This window comes from Saccostrea cucullata, unplaced genomic scaffold, assembly GCF_032062105.1.
Source record: "Saccostrea cucullata isolate Sc308-1 unplaced genomic scaffold, CSIRO_AGI_Scuc_v1 ctg284, whole genome shotgun sequence".
Taxonomy (NCBI): domain Eukaryota; kingdom Metazoa; phylum Mollusca; class Bivalvia; order Ostreida; family Ostreidae; genus Saccostrea; species Saccostrea cuccullata.
In genome coordinates, this window is record NW_026924831.1 from 137,104 (window position 1) to 159,602 (window position 22,499).

Here is a 22,499-nt window from a genome sequence, read left to right on the forward strand (position 1 = left end):
TGAAATTCTCATCAAGTTAAAATTTTACAGGGTACAAAGTTTCTCAGCTATTTTCATACATACATATTCTATGTAACTTATTTGATATGTTTCCGTTATTTTCCAGTAACAATATCAATATCATCTGACGAGGAGGAAGAATCAGAGAAATCGTCTGTCCCAGAATCCCCTGCCACAGGAAGTGACCCGGCAGCCATAGAGAAGGACGACATAGGTCAACTCCTGGACAACATTCCTCAGAACAAAGGCACAGCTTCACCAGTGTTCCAGAACAGCAGGATGAAGAGAATGGAGAATGAGGTACGGGAAATATTACTGCTGCAGAATTAGAGCAGAGATCTATAACAATTTTTTTTCCCAAGAACTTCAGAATTTCATGGCTGCTATACATACCGTATAAGTGGAAATTTTAGCGAGACGCAAATTTAGCGATTTGTCCTTAAAAACTGGTAATTTATTTTTAGCGAGATGTTATTTCAGCGATTTTAAAAATACACATTAAAGAAGCTATTACAAATAAAATGCAATTAATTTTTAGCGATATTCAATTTTAGTGATCTCGGCACCCTTGCTAATAATGCCAAAATTAAATCCTCGCTAAAAATTCTACTTATTCGGTATATACAGTCAAACTGAGTAATGTTGAAGTTGTTGCGACATCAAATTTTGCTTCCTGATAGCCAAGATCTTCTAAACTCGCATTATGCAATGCATTCATCAGTTTACTGGTTTAGTGTATTGCCTTTCAGGGTAAAAGACTGTTCCATCTTTATGATTTACTTGCAGTATAAGGAAATATGTACATTAAAAACATCGCCTTCAAGGGGCTGACAAATAAATTTTTAAGGCACTTGTCCAGGGGCAAGTACACGGTCAAAATTCACTTGCCCTACCTGAATTTTTTTTGCTTTCCTGACCGTAAACTAATAATGTATTTATAAATATTTACAAAAAAGTGGAAGACAAAAACTGAGTAGTTCATGCAAGCCCCTATGCCCAGCTTTAGGACTAACACATATTGATTTTATTTTTGATAAGTCACTTGCCCAGGGGCAAGAGGTTGATAAAATTTCACTTGCCCATTCCTAAAATTCACTAGCCCTTGGCGTTCGGCAATGGGATTTGTCATCCCCTGCCTTCATCTATTGATAGCCAAGTCTTCATTATGAATTGTCTCTTAAACAGGAGGGAATACCAATCATTAGAAAGGCAGGTAGGAGGAAATCTCCAACCATGCCCCCATCACAAGGAACAGCCACAAATGTCCCTCCCACTGAGTCAACAGATCCCCAGAGATGTGAAGAACCTGTAGATGTGTCCATTGTAGACTTCCATGCCAGAGTCATCCATATTGGGTCTGTGCTGGGTTGTCCTGTGGAACCTGTTTTCATTGATGAAGACTCCATCTCATTTCACATAGAATGTAAGTAAATCTGTGTAAACTGGATCTACCTGGTATACGTATTGAAATATAAGGCATGTTAACTTGTATGTTTCCAAATGTGCTATACTGTCATTGAATACAAATATAATAGTACATTCTAAATGTTGAGAAATAATTGGGAATTTAGGGTTATTTACCTTTTTTGACAGAATTTGAACTGGGGTAGGCATATAGGGAAAAACAAATAGTTTTCCTGCTCAAAAATGAATTGATTAAGAAAAATGCATATTATATTTTTACTTTTAAAAAGTTTCTTAATAGGAGCTACCAAAAAATGTTCTTTTCCGCTTGCTGATTCATCTCTTGTACATGAGTGTAATACAATGCAGTGTATTATTCAAACAGTATGATCAAGCACAATTTGTGTTTTCTAGGTGAGGATAACACACACAAGTTTATTATCAAACCTGATGAACTACAACAGTGCATGTATTGTCTGGAAAACAGACCTGTCATATTTCTCAAGACAACGCCAGAATTTGCACAGAAAGTTCGGGAAATGTTGAAGTTGGAGACAGGGAATGGGGAAAGTGGTTTTGATCCCAATGATTCCGGTAAGAAAAATTTTGGTTGTTTATAGCAAGTATGTGTTCTAACTCAGAGCCTGGGTTGATATGAGATAAAATAAAACTTGGAATTGTTATGTACAGATAATACCAGTAACGGCAATCCATAGGACTGATTGATAGTTTTGTAATAGTAATTTTACATATAAAGTAATCATTCTGTTTTATTCTTTCAGTAATGAAACATCAATTTATCACCATCTTGCTGGTCAATTTGGGATCGCTGACCTCTCAGAAACTGGAGTGTGTACTCAGGAAATACCCACAGCCAAAGGATACAACTTTTAACTTCATTCAACAAATGACGGCCACTGAGGCAGCGGTGTATCTGAAGGAGATCCAGGGAGATCAGGCCCTATCAGAGCCCTCCACCCCCCAACCCCAGCCCCACGAAAGGTCCCCCTCTCCACCAAAGATACTGTTCACTGGTCCAGTGGTCAAGTAAGTCTTGAAAGTAGAATTTTTTTTAAGGAAATTGATCATGGAATATTATATAAAAAAATAAAGCAGAAACAAAGTCTTTACCTTTTGTGTTTCTAATCTGTCATGTAGATTACTTAAATTCAACTTTTTAGTTTGAAAAATACTGTGTACATGTATTTACATTCATGGAAATTAATCATTCATATTGACTTGAAGGGTGATGGAATTTACCAGTATATTACATCTTTTATAATATTGTATTGTAGACTTATCACATTTCCGCCCCCACCTGCCCCGGGAGGGATTCAGGTCACAAATGAGGATCTGTCTTGTCTTCAGGAGGGAGAATTCCTCAACGATGTCATCATCGACTTTTACCTCAAGTAAGGCTGTTCAACTTTCTTATTAATTTGGCAATAATTTGCTTCATTATTTTTGGTGATTTTTTACACAAACTATAGACTATAGAGGGAAAGTTAGATATACCTAAAATAATGATATTTTGTAGATATCGATTATAGCTGCAGATCTGTAGCGTTATGGTTTTGTATACTGTAAACCAACTTTTATTCGCGTGCGAGAAATTTTCGCGAGGTTCGCGAGAGCCTCGTCATCGCGAATATTTCTCGCTGCAAACGGGTCCTTAACTCTCTTTTTCTATCAAAAACGGTTCCAAAAACGGCTTGATCGGGAAAATTAATCGTCGCGAACTAGTTTACTCATGGTAAATCGCGAAATAAAGTCGTCCGAAATAAAAATTGGTTTACAGTATTTGTCTTTGACCATAACGCTACAGATCCCGTTATGCAAAAAAGGTGCAATTTACGGCGCAATATTTTTTGTGCACTTTTGGGGAGAATTTCTCCACTTTTTAGCATTGGTCAATCAACTACCTTTCGCTCCCTAATTCTAGACACATTCTGTAGCCAATATGTATATTTTATCCACCTCCCAACCATGTATAGTTGTCTCTACAGTCATAAAACTTGCTTGAAGTGAATTTTCAGCAATCTAACAAATAATTCTAATCAAGCGAGTTTATCACTTGTAGAGACGACTATAAAGGATGGATAAAATATACAGATAAGTTAAATATTGTGCCTAGAATTAGGGAGTGAAAGGTAGATAATTGACTGAGGCTAGAAAGTGGAGAAATTCTCCCCAAATGTGCGCAAAAAATATTGCGCCGTAAATTGCATCTTTTTAGCTCACCTGAGCCTTCGGCTCAAGTGAGCTTTTCTGATCACATTTTGTCCAGCGTCCGTCTGTCCATCTGTCTGTCTGTCTGTTGTCTGTCTGTCCGTCTGTCTGTAAACTTTTCACATTTTCGACTTCTTCTCAAGAACCGCTGGGCCAGTTTCAATCAAACTTGGCACAAAGTATCCTTGGGTGAAGGGGATTCAAGTTTGTTCAAATGAAGGGCCACACCCTTTTCAAAGTGGAGATAATTATGAATTTGAGAAAAATTAATGGCATTTTTAAAAAAATCTTCTTCTTAAGAACCACTGGGCCAGGAAAGATGGAACTCATGTGGAATCACCATCAGGTAGTGTAGATTCAAGTTTCTTCAAATCATGACCCACGGGGCTAGGGTGGGGCCAAAATGGCTGACCCAAATTTTACATAGGAATATGTAGGAAAAATCTTTAAAAATCTTCTTCTCAAGAACCACTGGGCCAGGAAAGATGGAACTCATGTGGAATCATCCTCAGGTAGTGTAGATTCAAGTTTCTTCAAATCATGACCCCCGGGGCTAGGGTGGGGCCAAAATGGCCGACCCAAGTTTTACATAGGAATATATAGGAAAAATCTTTAATTTAAAAATCTTCTTCTCAAGAACCACTGGGCCAGGAAAGAGGAAACTCATGTGCAATCATCCTCAGGTAGTGTAGATTCAAGTTTGTTCAAATCATGACCCCTTGGCTAGGGTGAGACCAAAATGGCCGACCCAAGTTTTACATACAGTTTGTAGGAATATATAGGAAAAATCTTTAAAAATCTTCTTCTCAAGAACCACTGGGCCAGGAAAGACGAAACTCATGTGGAATCATCCTCAGGTAGTGTAGATTCAAGTTTGTTCAAATCATGACCCCCAGGCTAGGGTGGGGCCAATATGGTCAATCCAAGTATAACATAGGAGTATATAGGAAAAATCTTTAAAAATCTTCTTCTCCAGAACCACTGGGCCAGGAAAGATGAAACTCATGTGGAATCATCCTCAGGTAGTGTAGATTCAAGTTTGTTCAAATCATGACCCCCGGGGCTAGGGTGGGGCCAAAATGGCCGACCCAAGTTTTACATAGGGATATGTAGGGAAATCTTTTAAAATCTTCTTTACAAGTACTTCAAAGCTATGACTAGTGATATTTATGTGGAATCATCCTCAGGTAGTGTAGATTCAAGTTTGTTCAAATGATGAATGCCTGGGAGGGGGGGTTAAATTCAAGCCCGATGTGCTCAGGTGAGCGCTGTGGCCCCTGGGCCTCTTGTTTGCGTTACAGGATCTGAAGTGTTATGGTCAAAGACAAGTATATAAAACCATAACGCTACAGATCTGCAGCTAATATCTATTCCTGATGTTGATATTTTGCAGATACATGTATCTTCTCTGGATATTGATATTTTGTACAAATCTGTTTCTGATGCTTTGTAGACATCCTTTCCTGATATTTTGGAGATACTGTATTTGTTTCTGATATTTTGTAGATATCTATTCCTGATGTTGATGTTTTGTAGATATCTATTCCTGAGGTTATTTTGTGGATATTTTGTAGACATTTATTCCTGATGTTGATATTTTGTAGATATCTATTCCTGAGTGTACTGAGTGACAAGGACAGGGAGAGGACACACATATTCAGCTCGTTCTTCTTTAAGCGTCTGACCCAGAGACAAGGTCGCTGTGGACCAGAGGACAACATGGCAGATAAAACGTAGGGGCATAAAAAATCAACCACAAAACTGTTGGGATATAATTAGCAGCAGAAAAAACTTTACATTGTATAACAACAGAAACAATTTTTTTTTGTATATATGAATGAAAGCTATTACTGTTTATAAGATGAATTGCTGCAGGGATTTATCAAGGCTGTTTTTACTACCGGTAAACGGTACCTTTCCCCTCTTGATAAAAGTGAAAAAATTCCCATTTTCAGATAGAAAATTCTCTGATTAAACAGTCAGGGGTGGTACTGAAATCAGTCATTTTTGAAAATGATGGATAATGGTCATTTCTTCTAAGTATATAATGTACACAATTTTCTGATTTTTGTAAATATGACGTCTTTTCATCATATTTCCATTCTCAAGTCAATTTTCCCATCCCATTTACTACAGTAATTAGATATAGTACACTATCCTGCCATAGACCCTTGTGTAGAGAAACATCTTGACAAGTAATTGAAACCAAAATAATTTAGTGCGCCCCGTAAAACTAATGAGATAATTAAGTGCGCCCAGACCTAACAATTTGATAAAAAATGATGAAAAACAGTCATTTTTAATATCAGAGATGACTCTATTTCTAAAATAAATTTCAAAATAGAAATGACTGTTTTTCATCATTTTACTAAAAAATGATGAATTTCCATCATTATTAAAAATCAATTTAATGACTGAAAATCATCATTTTCAAAAATGACTGATTTCAGTACCACCCCTGACTGTTAAACAGAGAATATTTAAAACATCGTACTGAAATTTTCCGTTTTTGTCAGATTTAAGTTTAACAGCATATCCTAATTTACCATCCTAGTCATTCAAACGCTTTTAAAAGAGAGAGTAGAAGATTCAAGCTTCTATTTGATATTGATCGGTAAACATGTGCCATGTCCATGATGTCAAAATATACGTCTGGATTGCAGAGTTAAAAAGAAAAGTGTAGATTAGTAAGACGGAGCTTATATCACTATGGATTGGAAGAATGGAGTAACAACAATAACAATGTTAGTAGTGAAACATAAAAATCAGAATTGATTTGTGATAGATATTGAGAGAAAAAATTAAATAAAGTATTGACCTAGTTTATTATTTTTTTTTTTTTGTTATTTTAATATTTTGTCTAAAAAGTGAAGTTTTTGTGGCCTTTGTAAAGGTCTACAAATGACCCTCAGAAGCTCTAAGAATGCAGGATTTTGCTCCATTTATTTAAAAATTTTCCGGGGGGGCATGCCCCCGGACCCCCCTAGAATACTCGCGCCTCCGGCACTCAGATCGAGCCTGCGGCTCTCATTTTTCCCCTTTACATATAAAACGGTAGTAAAACAAAATAGCTAGATAAATCCCTGTGCTGTATGGCATTTACAATATCACCATTTAATGGTTACTGGACATTTACGATTATGTTTCTTACACAATGTTGATTAAACATACTAATAGAGATTGTTCTATCTGACGTATCCGTATCCGTATACGTATCCGTATCCGTATCGAGATATGAAAGGCATCTGGATCCCGATGTCTAAACAATCTGGTTACAATTCCATCGTTTCATGTTTGATTTTTAACCTCATTCACTAAAAAATGATATGTAGTGTGATATTTTTAATTAAAAAAAAACATATCAGTTGCTGTACACGCCTTATGCATCATGTGTTTGTGGGGGAGGGGGTAAAAGTTTAAAAATAAAATTAGAAAAATAAGCATGATTTTAATTATTTAAATGTGTAGAAAATTGTACGAAAATCTCTCTCTCTCTCTCTCTCTCTCTCTCTCTCTCTCTCTCAGGGTATTCATTCTTCATTCTAAAATTAACATGTACATTTACAACAATTTTACACGACATATCCCAAATAATATATAATTATATTTACAGTTAAACCTCTTTATCTCAAACTTGTAAATTAATTGTAAAAACATGTAATTGTACATTAACTGGGGAAGATTTAACCATATTGCAAAACAAATGTGTATATGGGGGATTTACTGAAAACGTCCATCCTCTTTTCCTTTTTTCTTATCTTCTATGCCATTCATTATCAAGTATTTCATATTTCTCCAGAAAAAAATTGGATAGCTGGTAATTCTGGGGCGGTTTAAATACACTCCCTAAATTGTAGGTCGACAGCCGTATCATGGGCGGCGGAGGCAAATAGTGGGGGGCGTTAATTGAAAGGGGGGCTAAACCAACAAGAAAGGTAAACCCCACTTTTAAATGCCAATATTATGTCTTTGCAAGAAAGTGGGGGGCTTAACCCCCCCCCCCCCCCGGTTCTGACGCCTATGCGTATCCAGGGTTTCAAGGAGCTTGCATTGAGAATTGAATATGTACAATTTCCGACAGTGTTGCGATTAAATGCAGTATATGTAGTACTCGATTGATTTAACACTTGTCGATGAAGGGGGAGAAAAGTAAATGTTAGGTTACGATGTATCTTCCTTTCTTAAACTATTCTATTTGCATATTAACTTCTTTTTATGAAAGTTACTTGATCGAGTTTATAGTGAACAAAGCAAGCTCTGAAAAACTTTGATACATGTATTTCATTACTGTAATTTTTCTTTAAATGCGTGATTTTTTTCTTGGCTACATTGAAGCAGTTCCTTCTCTTCAATTCTATAAATTGTGCACACTGATCTCGATCTCGGCCTATTTATATATATGAAAAAGAAAGTCAGATAAAATAGAGAAGAAAAATAGGACGATGGACAAGTAGACTTAGCAAAATAAGATGTATTATTTTGAAAATTTTGAGCCATATTTATTTTAATCTTAGCATAAAAAAGAGTTGAGATTTATTGAATACCATATTCAGAAATAGTTTTTATATCAAACCACAAATGATGTTAATGAATGATAGTCAAAGACGTTATCAAATGTCATGTGTACACATGGTACGTGAGGCACAGACGCCGGAACTGGGGGGGGGGGGGGGCTGCAGGCGTAGGATAAGCTCCCTTTCCACTTAAAAAAATGGCAATGAAAAAAGTTCGACCCCCCCCACACACAAAATAGTGTTTAAGTACTTTTTTTGCATGTCAAGGTTTTTCAGGGCTTATATTTTTTCTCTTTCAATTAGCCCCCCTCTCCCTACTTTCAATTTGCTTCTGACGCCAATGTGAGGGGAGGGGAAAGGAGGGAGTTGAACAGGCTCTTCAATGCATATACTCAATACTTGTAACGGTCCTGAGGCGAATTATGAAATCAGTTTGAAAAGTCTCTATAAAAACGGCTACAGTGTTTTATCAATCGCGTTGATGATAACGTATTTTGTATTTCAGTGTGTGTGTGGGGGGGGGGGGGGGGGTATCTGTTATACCGTGTAAAGGTATATGAAAAATACAGAAAATATCAATAAAATATCCTGATATTAAGCGAGAGGAAAAGAGAAAGGGGATTTCCTACAAAAAATTTGAAACAAAATGATTTTAATTTTAAAACAAAATAATTAAAATAAAATATTTTATAATTGAATTCATTTTCTTTTTTTTAATAAATATTTTTTAATAAATATAATTAAAAATGGTCATTTCCTATTTTCCAATGCATGACTGTGGCTTATTTAACCACAAACAGAGACGGAAATTGTATTAGATGGTTGAGACATCGGGATCGAGATGCCTTTCATATCTCGATACGGATACGGATACGTATACGGATACGGATACGTCAGATAGAACAATCTCTATTAATAATTTGTTTTTAGTCCAGCAGAGAAGAAGCATGCCAGGGTCAAAAACTGGACAAAGAAAGTGGATCTCTTTGAGAAAGACTTCATTTTTGTACCAATTAATGAACAGTGAGTGTCAAATATTACCAGTAACCAGAGTGCTACAATTTGTGTATAATTTCAGTCATCCTGACACTTATCCTTCAAATGCTTTTAAAACTTACTGATTAAGATTACATTTTTGGGGGGAAAAGAGATCAAATATTCAAATTGCAGTAAGAATTTTTGTTCTTTTGAATATAAATACAAAATCAGACAATACCAGACCAATATGTTACAAATGTTGTGGAAAGGAGAATAAAAAGATCAATTTTTGATAACAAAAGTTATTAGTTATATTGGAAAATAATTCAAAAATATTGATTTGTTAAAAATTTTTCCAACTCTTGCTATTTTTCATGCAGTTCTCATTGGTTCCTGGCTGTGATTTGCTTCCCTGGACTTCCCAGTGCCAAACGTGTAACTTACGTACCAAAGTCAGCCAGAATGGTAACACCACCGACAATAGGACCAGAAATCTCTCCTCTAGACCCCAAGTCAAAAGAGGACGGGGGCGCAGGAAAGGAACCAGTCAAATCAGAAGGAGGAGGACTAGAAAAGGAACCAGTCAAATCACTTAAAGGCTATCGAATTCCAAAGGTTGTAAAAAACAGTGAACCGGTCAGTGAAAGTGGTGACGGATCAACGAAGGGGGTACCTGATGACGAGAACAGCAGAGAGAGTGGGAAAAGTGCTGCAGAGGCGATGGAGACAGAGGAAAATTCACTATCAGAGGGACAGGTGAGCAGTGGGGTAGTTTTTTTTTTTTTGAAGAACAGAATAACAATGAGCTGGACTTGTAGAATGATATGAGATTTCCATGATGTACAGCTAAAACATTTCAAGATTTTTTAGTTTAAAATTACATGTTTACAAAATAAGGCTTTTAATTTTTAACTGACTTATAAGTGGCATTTTAAAACTAAATGATCACTTTGTGAAGAATTTTTTGGGGGAGGGGAGTATTGAAGTGTGAATTGATAAAAAAAAAATATTTATATTCCTTCAGTACTGTAGATCACTTAATTTTCGCGACACCTTATTTTAGCGAGATAGTTATCGACTCTTTATTAGCGGGACAAAATTTTCACGAATTGTGGTCATTGCTCTATATATTCTTAAGGAATTTTATCATACGCGAGAATGAAATTTTCGCGAGCATACCGTCTCGCGTAATTACGCCAAAATAAAGTTCTCGCGAATAAAAAGTGATTTACAGTATAATTGAAATGATTTTACAAATAAAAATGGTCAATAATTTTAGTCAACTTTTCTCTTTATGCACAGAAAAAAGAAATAGCTGAGGATTCAGAAGAAATGATGGACACAAGTGAAAGTCCTGCTCAGTCTGAAATGGAGGAAAGTCAGGCAGAGACAGAGAAATCAAAGGACCCGTCTGATACCAGCTCACAGGACACAGGCAAAAGTGAAAGTGAAAGTAAAACGGAAACAAGTAGCCAAGCCAAAGCCAAACCATCAAAACCTGTCTTCAGAGCCACAGTGAGGGTAAGTCTTTGTGTACATAAAGTTAATGTAAATGTTCATTGATGTAAATGGCTGAGATACATTTGTATTTTGTAAGAAAAAGGAACTGTTTGTAGTGAGATTGTGGTCAAATACTGAATGGAAATTTCAATTAATAAGAAACGGTTTTAAATTAAAATTGTCAGTTGCTTATCAGAATACAGAAGTTCATTTGTAACAAATGTTATTGACTTACTCACTGTTAACTCTTTGTAATCCTTTGCCTATATTGTAGGATCTGCGGGGACGAGAGGTAACGGAAGAGGAACTGAAAGATCCCAGCTCTCTGGGAACTTTTACTACAGGCTGTAGACAGTAAGTCATTTGTATTACAAGCTAAAGACACTAGACAGTGGTTCTTCCAGCAATAGACACTAGACAGTGGTTCTACAAACTATAGACACTAGACAGTGGTTCTACAAACTATAGACACTAGACAGTGTTTCTACAAGCTATAGGCACTAGACAGTGGTTCTACAAGCTATAGACACTAAACAGTGGTTCTACAAGCTACAGACACTAGACAGTGGTTCTACAAGCTACAGACACTAGACAGTGGTTCTACAAGCTACAGACACTAGACAGTGGTTCTACAAACTATAGACACTAGACAGTGGTTCTACAAGCTATAGACACTAGACAGTGGTTCTACAAACTATAGACACTAGACAGTGGTTCTACAAGCTACAGACACTAGACAGTGGTTCTACAAGCTGTAGACTCTAGACTGGTTCTACAAGCTATAGACACTACATGAGTGGTTCTACAATCTAATGAAGCTATAGACACTAGACAGTGGTTCTACAAGCTACAGACACTAGACCGTGGTTCTACAAGCTAGAGACACTAGATGAGTGGTTCCACAAGCTATAGACACTAGACAGTGGTTCTACAAGCTACAGACACTAGACAGTGGTTCTACAAGCTATAGACACTAGACAGTGGTTCTACAAGCTGTAGACACTAGACAGTGGTTCTATAATCTACAGACACTAGACAGTGGTTCTACAAGCTATAGACACTAGACAGTGGTTCTACAAGCTATAGACACTAGACAGTGGTTCTACAAGCTATAGACACTAGACAGTGGTTCTGTAAGCTATAAACACTAGACAGTGGTTCTATGATCTATAGACACTAGACGAGTGGTTCTACAAGCTATAGACACTAGATGAGTGGTTCTACAAGCTATAGACACTAGACAGTGGTTCTGCAGACAATATTTGTTCCTTAGCTATATACAGTAGTTTTACTATAAGTTATTTATATTGGAAATCCAGTTGGCAATCAAAGTAAAGTAAAAATTCTGATTATTTTTTGAATTTATATGTTCAAAAATATTTTGAATCTACCTTAAGGTAGTTCTATACTCGGCACTAAATGGGCTCAATCTTTAAAAATCTGCTTTTATAAGATAGACATACATCCCAGCAATGGATAGACACAAGAAAAATTATATGTCAACATGTTCACTTTTCCGCTATAGCCTATCGGAGTATATACCCCGAAATGTAAAATACTGAAATTTTACCTATCCTAGATTTTGTTGTATATAAATTAATTTAAGTCTAATTTATTCAACTTTAATACCCAAAATAGAGTAGAAACATATTTGTAAACAATATATAATCATTGTTTTGCATGAATTATTATAAATAGATACACTTTGTTAGGCTATTGTATCAAAATTTAATGTGAGAAAATATGCTTCACAGGACAATCTCGGTCATTTAAAAAAAAATTATGGACTCAAACTTCGTAAATTTGCAATATTTTTACTAAATTATATTTAAGAAAAATAATAAGCTTAAAAAAATTATATGTTGACGCATTACTTTTCGTGGTATGAGCTCTACACTAAAGGGACCCCCCTTTTTAGCTCACCTGAGCCGAAGGAAGTAGCATATAATATATTGTCCAGCGTATTTCTGTAATACTGTTAATGTTTGCAAACTTTTCACATTTTACTTCTTTTCAAGAACCACTGAGCCAATTTCAACCAAACTTGCCACAAAGTAATTTAAAACAATAATTATACACACCCAAAACCTATTGGGAATTAATGAAAATTTAGTGGTATATTTTAAAAATCTTCTTCTCAAGAACCACTGTGCCAAAAAAGATGAAAATGGGGAAGCATCCTAAAACACAGTTTGTCTTTAAATTGGAGACAAAGTTTTACATAGAAATATATGAAAATTCTTTAAAAATCTTAATCAAGAATGACAAAGCCTTAATTCATCATATTTATATGGGAGCATGCTCATGTAGTTGATACAAAAGTAATGAAGTGTGCTGCAAAGTTTTACATAGAAATATATTGAAAATTCTTTAAAAATCTTCTTTCAAGAATGACAAAGCCATAATTCATCATATTTATATAGAAACATGCTCAGGTAGTGTAGATTCAAGTTTGTTCAAATCATGGGGGGGAGGGGGGGCCAAAATGCAAAGTTTTACATAGAAATATATAGGAAAATTCTTTAAAAATCTTCTTTCAAATGACAAAAATTTTGTAATGTTATGGAAACATGCTCAGGTAGTGTAGATTCAAGTTTGTTCAAATCATCAAATCGGGGCCATTAATTTTCTTCCAAAGTTTTACATAGAAATATATAGGAAAATTCTTTAAAAATCTTCTTCTCAAGAATGACAAAGCTATAATTCATCATATTTATATGGAAACATGCTCAGGTAGTGTAGATTCAATTTTGTTATCATGATCCGTGTTTTCGGCGCGGCATATAAAGTTTTACATAGAAATATATAGGAAAATTCAAAAATCTTATTGTCAAGAATGACAAATCCATAATTCATCATATATATATGGAAGCATGCTCAGGTAGTGTAGATTCAATTTTGTTCAAATCAGCCTTCTCTTTTTAATTAATTTACTTAGAAATATATAGGAAAATTCTTTAAAAATCTTCTTCTCAAGAATGACAAAGCCATAATTCATCATATATATAGCAAGCAATCGTTAGATATTTAAAACGCTAAGTAAAAGTCAAACCATAGAAATATATAGTTGACAAAAAAATCACATCTCAGGTAGTGTAGATTCAAGAAAAAGGCCAAAAGCGCAGTTTTACATAGAAATATATAGGAAAATTCTTTAAAAATCTTCTTCGTAAATGACGTAGTGCATATATATAGAAGCATGCTACTTTAGATTCACAGTTTGTGCCTATGAATACTTTGTTTTAGAAATATTAAAAAAATTCTTTTCTCAAGAATGACAAAGCCATAATTCATCATATTTATATGGAAACAGTCAGGTATGTTCAAGTTTGTTTAATTTCAGGCCCTGCATTTTACATAGAAATATATAGGAAAATTTTAAAAATCTTCTTCTCAAGAATGACAAAGCCATAATTCATCATATTTATATGGAAACATTCTTAAAGAGTGAGTTGTTGTCATTGATTGGCCGACCAAGTTTTTAGAGATATATAGGAAGATTCTTTAAAAATATTCTTTCAATCATTTTCTAAAAAATTCAAAAGTGGTTGACTACTTTTGGATTTAAACTTTACAATAAAAAGCCATTTTATAATAGTTTTACATTGCATTTGAAGCAGATGTTATCCTCTTGTATTCAAATACATATAATATATTGTACATTACGAAAAATTGTAATATTACAATTTTAAAATATATTGTAAGTATCTCTCCCCCATTGTAAAAAAAATCTATGCTTGATTAAATCTGCATCTAGCTCACAGCAGGGTCACTACTACCACTTACTAAATGAATAAAAGTGTTCAAAGGAATATCATGTGTCTATAAGCATATTGGTCTTACACAAGATTAACAGCTGGATAATCATTAATGCATTAGTTACAGTAATGAAAGAACCATGATGGTGTAAACTTATGGAACCAGTATCAGGTTATCAACTTCAAACTATATAGGAAAATTACTGCCAATCGAAAAAATTACTTTGAGAATTTTCAAAGTGTCACTATGTCAAAGAAAATCAAAAATTTTAAATTTTACATTTCTTACCCTGCACCATGAAAACAATTAAACCAGAAGTTTGGAACAAAAATATTTCATAATAAAAGCATTTGTTTGCTTTAATTTAAGATTTTCACAACATTAACTACAGGGGCGTAGTATCAGGGGGGGCCAGGGGGGGCCAGGCCCCCCCAGGCTGACATTACCTTTACTATAGAAAATGTTTACTGAAAGGAAGGTTGGCCCCCCCACATTTCAGCAAAGGAGGGTAGTGTTATAAGAAAATTAACCCCAAAAAGTTTCAGTGAAAGATAGTTGGTCTTGAAAAAAGTTAGCCACTACCCCCCCCCCCCCCCCCACGAATAGGATTTTTGACTCGGGCAACTTTTAATTTTTCGTTTTTTTTTTTTTTTTTTTTTTTTTGCTTGTCAACTTTTTCTGGTAAGTAAAAAAATTTTTTCTCAGGTTGGCCCCCCCACTTCCAAAAACGATGCTACGCGCCTGAACTATATTACAGTTTTCCATAATATTACAATTTTTCATAATATAGTTATATTACGAAAAATTGTAATATAAAATCTTATATTATGGAAAACTGTAATATTACAGTTTTTCGTAATGTACTGGACTGTATATTGCCACATATTTCTGTAATACTGTTAATGTTTGAGTGTATACTTGTATTAACAAAGTTGTACATAATTTAAAACAATAATTATACACACCCAAAACCTATTGTCCCTAAAATTTGCTCAAAAAAAAAAAAAAAAAATAAAACACACTTGTCTTTAAATTGGAGACGATGAAAATGAAAGTAATTCACTGATTCTCAGAAACTGGATGATTTTGCTACAGAAAGTAACGAAGTGTGCTGCAAGTGAATCAACTTGTCAAATACTTATTCAAAAGATAATTTTGCATTGGGATACGTGGGTAAGCAGGTTGGGGGAGGGGGGTATGCGTTTTATGCAATAATTATTATTCAAAGTAAATTTTGTAATGTTTGATTAGTAAAATCCATAGATTGTCTAAGTCAAATCGTAGTCATTACTTTTCTGAATTATCACTATTAGCTTCAAACCAAATTTAGTTTGATACACATGTAGCATATATGGTGTTTGAAGCGCGGCATATAAAACATGCATCATTCACAGAAATATTGTTTAATTACCTAATTATTTCTGTCAACCGAAAGTTATTCCCAGCCTTCTCTTTTTAATTAATTTATCCTTAAACTGTAGAATCTGTGTTTGTTGACGCGACCGACTTAGAGCAAAATCGTTACCGGATATTTAAAACGCTAAGTAAAAGTCAAACCAATATAGTTAAAAAATCTCATCTCGGAAAAAGGAAGCGCAGTTCCGGTTTTACTATTCGTAAATGACGTAGTGCGAGTGTAGACCTACTTTAAGTCACAGTTTGTGCCTATGAATACTTTGTTTTAGGTATTAAAAAAATTCTTTCTATGTACCCATTGTAATACAGTCCATGTTCTGTTTAATTTCAGGCCCTGCATCTTAATATTTGATTCCTTAGCTGGACAGAGCAGGTCTCGTATTGTCGCCATTCTTAAAGAGTGAGTTGTTGTCATTGATTGTTTTAGCGTATCTCTTAAAATATTCTTTCCATCAAATTCAAAGTGTTGAGTTTTTTTTTATTTCCATAAAGTTAAAAAGAGTTTTACATTGCATTTGAAGCAGATGTTATCATGCTTGTATTCAAATACACTTTTGTTTGGAGGTTTCATTTACATCTTAAAATAATTGTCAAGTATCTTCCTCAAAAAAATTCTTTCTTTTAAATTCAAAGTGTTCAAAGGCTTGATTTCTATATAGTTTAAAGAGTCATTTAGAATGTACTTCAAGAAGTTGTATTATATTTATATTCAAATACACTCTTCCTTTGAAATTTTTCACTTAAATCTAATTTTTGATTTACAGGTATCTTCAGGTAGAGTGGGACACTAAGAAGAAGACCCCCAACAGTCTGAGGGAGAGGATCCGAGGCTGTACAGCGACCAAGGTCCCCCAGCAAACCAACTTCAGTGACTGTGGGGTGTACATACTGCAGTATGTGGAGAGCTTTTTTGAGGTACACAAGTTTTCATTGAAGAAAGGATTGAGTAACACCACTTTTACATTGATACATGTAGATCAGGCTTGGGGCCATAGAACTTATACGAGGTTACTTTCTGACCTCTCTGTCACTTTTATATAAGACACTGATGATACCCATGCATTAAGCCATCTAAGAATAATAATAATATTTAGGACTTCAGTTTTTAGGTCACCTGAGTAAACTCAGTGACCTATTGCTATCTGTTTACATATCGTTCGTCGTGCGTTAACATTTGAACATTTTCAGCTTCTTCTCTGCAACCACTGAACCAATTTCAACCAAATTTGGCACAAAGCATCTATGGGTGAAGGGGAACAAAAATTATGAATTTCATGATCCCTGCCGCCCTGGGGCCTGAGGGGTGGGGCCAAAACCACTAAAATTAATGCAATCTTTAAAAATCTTCTTCTTTACTCCTGGACATCAAGCAGTCAAACTGTTCGCATGATTGTAATCAGCAATGGGTCCTCTACCAAAATTGTGAAATTCATGGCCCTGGGGTCAAGGGTTCTAGTGCTAGGGCGGGGCTAAATAAGTAGGTAGTGAAAATGCATTATTTCTTTGAAAATCTTCATCTCTGCTCCTGGGTATTAAATAAACCAACTAAGTACATAGTTATGATGAGCAAGAGTGCCTCTACCAAAATTGTGAATTTTATGGCCCCAGGGTCAGGGGTTCTGGTGTTAGGGCGGGGCTCTATTGATTATATAATGAAAATACATGAATTCTTTGAAAATCTTCTTCTCTCTGCTCCTGGGTATTAAATAAACTAACTAAGTACATAGTTATGATAATCAAGAGTGCCTCTACCAAAATTGTGAATTTTATGGCCCCAGGGTCAGGGGTTCTTGTTTTAGGGTGGGGCTCTAATGATTATATAGTGAAATGCATGAATTCTTTGAACATCTTATCCTTTGCTCCTGGTTAATATGCTAATGATCTAATTACATATTTAAGGCCAGGATTTATTTTATTTTCAGTTTTACAAACCCTCCGCTCAAGGTTTTGAATTTTCAGAAAAAAATAAAACAATTTGTTTTCTTTCCAATGTCAAATTTGAGTCGGGATCAAGATTTCAAATTTAAGAACTCGCACTTCCGGTTTTACGATGAAACGGCGGGTAAATAAAGCTAGATCTGAGAAGATAGCTTGGTTTAGTGTAAAATTCATCGATAAAAGTGTCATTCAAAACGTTTCACCCGTTCAAAGGACAAATAAAATGCTGACGACTTTGTTGCACAATGACATGCTGGAGAGATAATTATGTATTCGCTTCAAAAGTAACTGTAAATTATTTTCACCCCCAGGTTTTAAACTGCCCGTGGTAGCTATTGCATATTGCCAGGGACATTGTTTAGGTCTCTGTTATAGCTTACAGTCTAAGCATCATTCTTCAGAAAAGGGTTGCTTATGCATCAGATGTAATGAATAAAAACTATGGGAGAAGTGAAGTCCATTTGAGGAAGAAATAAACAATAACCTGAAGAAATAAAAAAAAATTCAACTATTAAAAGGCAAGAATATACAAATATATACAGGCATGTAGTATCATTTGTATCAGCCAGAAAAATTATTTTACACTTAATTGAAAAAATGTTGACCCTACTCCCCAATACTCCCTGTCTATTTTATGATAGGAATTATAATTTTAGGCATCAAGTAAATTTTAGAACAATGTCTACACATTCACCTAACACATATTAAAAAAAATGAAGATATATTGAAAGACTTTTAAAGAATTGATTTTTTAAAGTATATTTTGATCAACATCACAAAATTTATACAACTGGCCCAAACTGGCAGATGATGAAATAAGCAATTACATGTTCTACTTTCCTATTTGTAAGCATTATGTGTCCAGTGGTAAGGAGCCTATTAGGATAGCATAAAAAAAGAATGTACAAATGTTAATAATTGATTTATCAAAAAAAAATTTTTATTTCCTTCTCCTTTGGGACTTTTTTATTCTCATGTTCATAACTAAACCTAAACATAAAAAAAATGCTGGCCTTATAATGAAGAAAGGGGCCTCTTTCAAAATAGATAATTTCAGGGCTGCTGGGTCAGGGGTACCAGGGGGATACTTTGACTAAAAATAAATTAATGCTTTGAAATCTGCCCTTTGATAAGCAATGGTGCCTCTTTCAAAATTTGTGAATTTCATGGCTTTTGGCTTAAAACACGAACCAAATACAATCGCTGGAAAGTTGTTACATGATACTCAGGTGACCTATAAGGTCCGTGGGCCTCTTGTCTTGTAAAATTTTAGATATATTTAAAAAAAAAAACATGACAACATTCCTTCTAAATTTTTTTATATATAAAAAAACATCAACATGACAGAAATCTGTGTTTTGTAGGATCCCATTCAGGACTTTAGTATTCCACTGAAATCTCTCTCGGACTGGTTCTCAGAGGAAAGGGTCACGGCCAAGAGGAGTGAAATCAGAGACTTGGTGATGAGACTGAAAGAAAGTCAAGAAAAAGCCAAATCCTGACCCCCCTCTGTCTGGAATGTGTGGTAGATTTCTCTCCAACCAAGGTGATATTGGAAGTGTTTACTGGTTCATTTGATGGACCTTAATTCGTTTCTGTTTTTGGTTGTTCTCTCTTACCATGTTACAATTGGTGCTACAGAAAGAGATGTTCTGGGAGTTTATGTTAGTTGTTTGGGGTGAGGGAAATTCTATATGAAAATGGTAGCAGTTAAAGTGCATGTTGATTGAAAATTTAGATGACATCCCCCCTCCTTCCTTGGATATTACAGGTATCCAGTTCCATCAGTGATTTGTTCAGGAAATATTCCAGGAGTTGGTTGAAACTTCATACCGAATGTGGTCACTCTCAAGAGAGATTGGAGAAAAATAATCTGGTGAAAATTATTCAGTATTTGACTGGAAATTTTTAAAATTTCATTTTGTGTTCAATATTTAATATGATACAAAAAACTGTGTGATATGATTGGAGGCTATTATTTATACACAAGACCAAATAACTGTTCAAATCTCTGTACATTGATTGGACGAGTTGACTGGAATGTGTAGAAAAAAACCTGCATTTTGTTCGGCTTGTCCCTGTAAGTGAAATTTCAGGGATACTTGATTATCAGGAGCATTACATTAATGAAGAAATAAAAATCTAAATGCCATTGCATTGTTTAAAGATGTAATATGATAAAAAAATATCTGTGAATTTGTATTCAAAATGTGTCTAGTTGCATCATGGGAAAAGCTGTGAGAAACTCAACAAATGCCATTACTCAAAGTAAATAAGATGCACATGTAAATAAACAATTTTTTTGTATGTTTTTGATGATTTAAAGTTGTATTTGTTGGAGAGATTTGTTGAGAGTGTGAATACCAGTTTTAAAATTCCAGAAGAGAAGAGTATATGCTATATGTTGCTATGTTAATATTCCATTAAAAAATTGAATGCTTAAAAACTTTCTCAGATCTATCACTTGGTTGTAAATGATGCAAAATTAAGATGTTTTGGTATGAAATATTCTTGTACTATAAGTGTTTATAAATTCACATTTATTGAACTATTATGTAATATTTAGATTTGATACCTCCTATTTAATATAATAATTGAAAACCAAAACTTAAGATTATTGAAGGAACAGATACATGTTTAATTTTCATGAACATAATAGAATGTGAAGGTGAAATATTCCTTTCTTCTTACGTGGATATTTAAAGTGCTTACAGCAGTATTTTGTTGTTTGCTGTACAGGTCCATACATGTATAATTACCTTATTTGTAAAAACAAAATCATGGATCATTTCATCATTAAATTCAATGTTACTTGTTCATCTGGTGTTAATTAATTTTTGAAAGCTTTGGTAAATTGAAATTTTTGGAAACTGAAACATTCAGCATGTTCAGTGAACAAAATATTTTATTATCTGTGTTGCATCTACATTTGTGAATGGATGTAAATAGATAAATTGAAGCATAAAAGCTATCAAAGAGCTTGATTTATTACTGATGGCCCCACATCGCTATTTGAGAAATCAAACTGATAATTTTCACGTCCATCTCTGAGTTCAAATATGTGATAGCTTTATTTTATGAAAAGAATCTCTGATTGTAAAATGGTGAGTTTTTACTTTACAAATATGAGCAGAAGGCGACTTGTTTTAAAAGGTGTCCAGAAAGTAAAATTAAATATAGGAAATGTACATCATTAGCATTTCCTTTTGTGTGCAAATCCTATGCTTAGAGGAATAATTCTTTAATAAAATGTTTCAAAGTTATGTTTTTGGATTGATATTATGGTACTGTATTTTTCACTGTATTAAAAATTTTGGAAACAGTGAGGGGATGGATTAACAAACCTAATCACAGCTGATACATCCTGGTAAAAACAAAATTTTTTGTAAAAACCAAAAGCAAGCCATGAGATCCTCATTTTAATGAATGTATAAACTCCATCATTTTCTATATTAACTCTTCTGAGCCAAAGGATCAAAGAGCTAAGGCCATCTTTAAAATAATGTTTGCTTGCCCTCTCCCAACTCAGGGTAAACTTACTGAGTTGGTAGTTAGATGGGGAAATCTTTTTTCCAGAAAATTGTAACATATTTGTTGAAGGAATAAGAGGAATAAAAAGAAAAACTATTGTATCCTGTCATTAAAAAAAAGGGTTGATTTGGGCCATTTGTAGTCAGTCAGTCGAGAGAAGGCAACCAAACAATTTGTTTAAGAATGCCTAATGCTATGGCCATTTGTGCTTATGTGATGTGCATAAACTTTTAGAATATTGGGCCAGATTTTAAGATCCCTTGGGATACTTAAAGGCTTCAAATAGAAGTGATAGGTTGTACAATTCATCAGAAGAGCACTGGTCCTCTTGTACATGTAATTATTGCAAGGTTTGAGGCATAGGACCAGAAAACCCTGTCAGTGATCGCATCTTTGGTAAAGATACAAGGATGTCGCAAGTCTTACATGAACCAAGAATTCCCTCACTTGGATCATCAACTTAATAAGACACTCAACCTAAATGGTTTAATACAGGTATGTTATTGTTACAAATCTTATACTATATTCAGATGGGATATCATAATAAATGTGTAATTTTCCATTATTCTACAAGTGAAAGTGAAGTTCTTATGAAGTATAGCTGTAGATGTTAAAGTTTCTATTGTAAGAATCTCAAAATGACCTTAAGTTTAGTTTTAAGTGCAGTTTATAACTGTTATAATTCAAACAAAATATGTGATCATCGGTGTAATGTACTTCAGACTTGCATTTATTGTTTTTAGCTCACCTGAGCTGAAAGCTCTTGAGCTTTTCTGATCAACAATTGTCGGTCGTCTATCTAGCTGTCCGTCTGTCCAGTCTGTTCGTCCATCTGGTAACTTTTCACATTTTTAACTTCTTCTCAAGAACCACTAAGTCATTTCTTTTTTAAACTTTGTACAAACCATCTTTGGATGAGTGGGAGTTTAAATTGTAAAAATAAAGGGCTAAATCCCCTTCCAAGGAGAGATAATCAAGAAAAGACAAAAATAGGGTGGGGTCATTGAAAAATCTTCTTCTCAAGAACCACTAGGCCAGAAAAGCTGAAACTTATGTGGAAGCATTCTGAGGTTGACTTAATTGTTCAAATCATGACCCTATGTATACATGTATATGTATATTGAATGGTTAAAAGTAGATGCTAAACTTACTGTGGCAAGTTTAAAGAATTTAAAAGTCAAAAACTTGAAACCGAAGCTTACATATTGGTGAGAGAATTATAAGCTTATT

The 22,499-nt window shown here is 34.4% G+C and overlaps 1 protein-coding gene across 1 annotated transcript in view; it reads left to right on the forward strand.

Moving 5' to 3' along the window:
* The window catches only part of LOC134267405 (sentrin-specific protease 6-like), a 29,204-nt gene extending 8,647 nt beyond the window's left edge, over nt 1-20,557 (forward strand). The window contains exons 10-22 of the mRNA XM_062749625.1: nt 107-300; nt 1,186-1,423; nt 1,819-1,998; nt 2,187-2,451; nt 2,700-2,816; nt 5,238-5,366; nt 9,078-9,170; nt 9,506-9,881; nt 10,428-10,646; nt 10,900-10,979; nt 16,132-16,200; nt 16,565-16,715; nt 19,103-20,557. Coding sequence (XP_062605609.1) covers nt 107-300; nt 1,186-1,423; nt 1,819-1,998; nt 2,187-2,451; nt 2,700-2,816; nt 5,238-5,366; nt 9,078-9,170; nt 9,506-9,881; nt 10,428-10,646; nt 10,900-10,979; nt 16,132-16,200; nt 16,565-16,715; nt 19,103-19,240 — 2,249 coding nt within the window. The 3' untranslated portion in view covers nt 19,241-20,557. The remainder of the gene's footprint in view (nt 1-106; nt 301-1,185; nt 1,424-1,818; nt 1,999-2,186; nt 2,452-2,699; nt 2,817-5,237; nt 5,367-9,077; nt 9,171-9,505; nt 9,882-10,427; nt 10,647-10,899; nt 10,980-16,131; nt 16,201-16,564; nt 16,716-19,102) is intronic.
* Nucleotides 20,558-22,499: the final 1,942 nt, after the last annotated feature.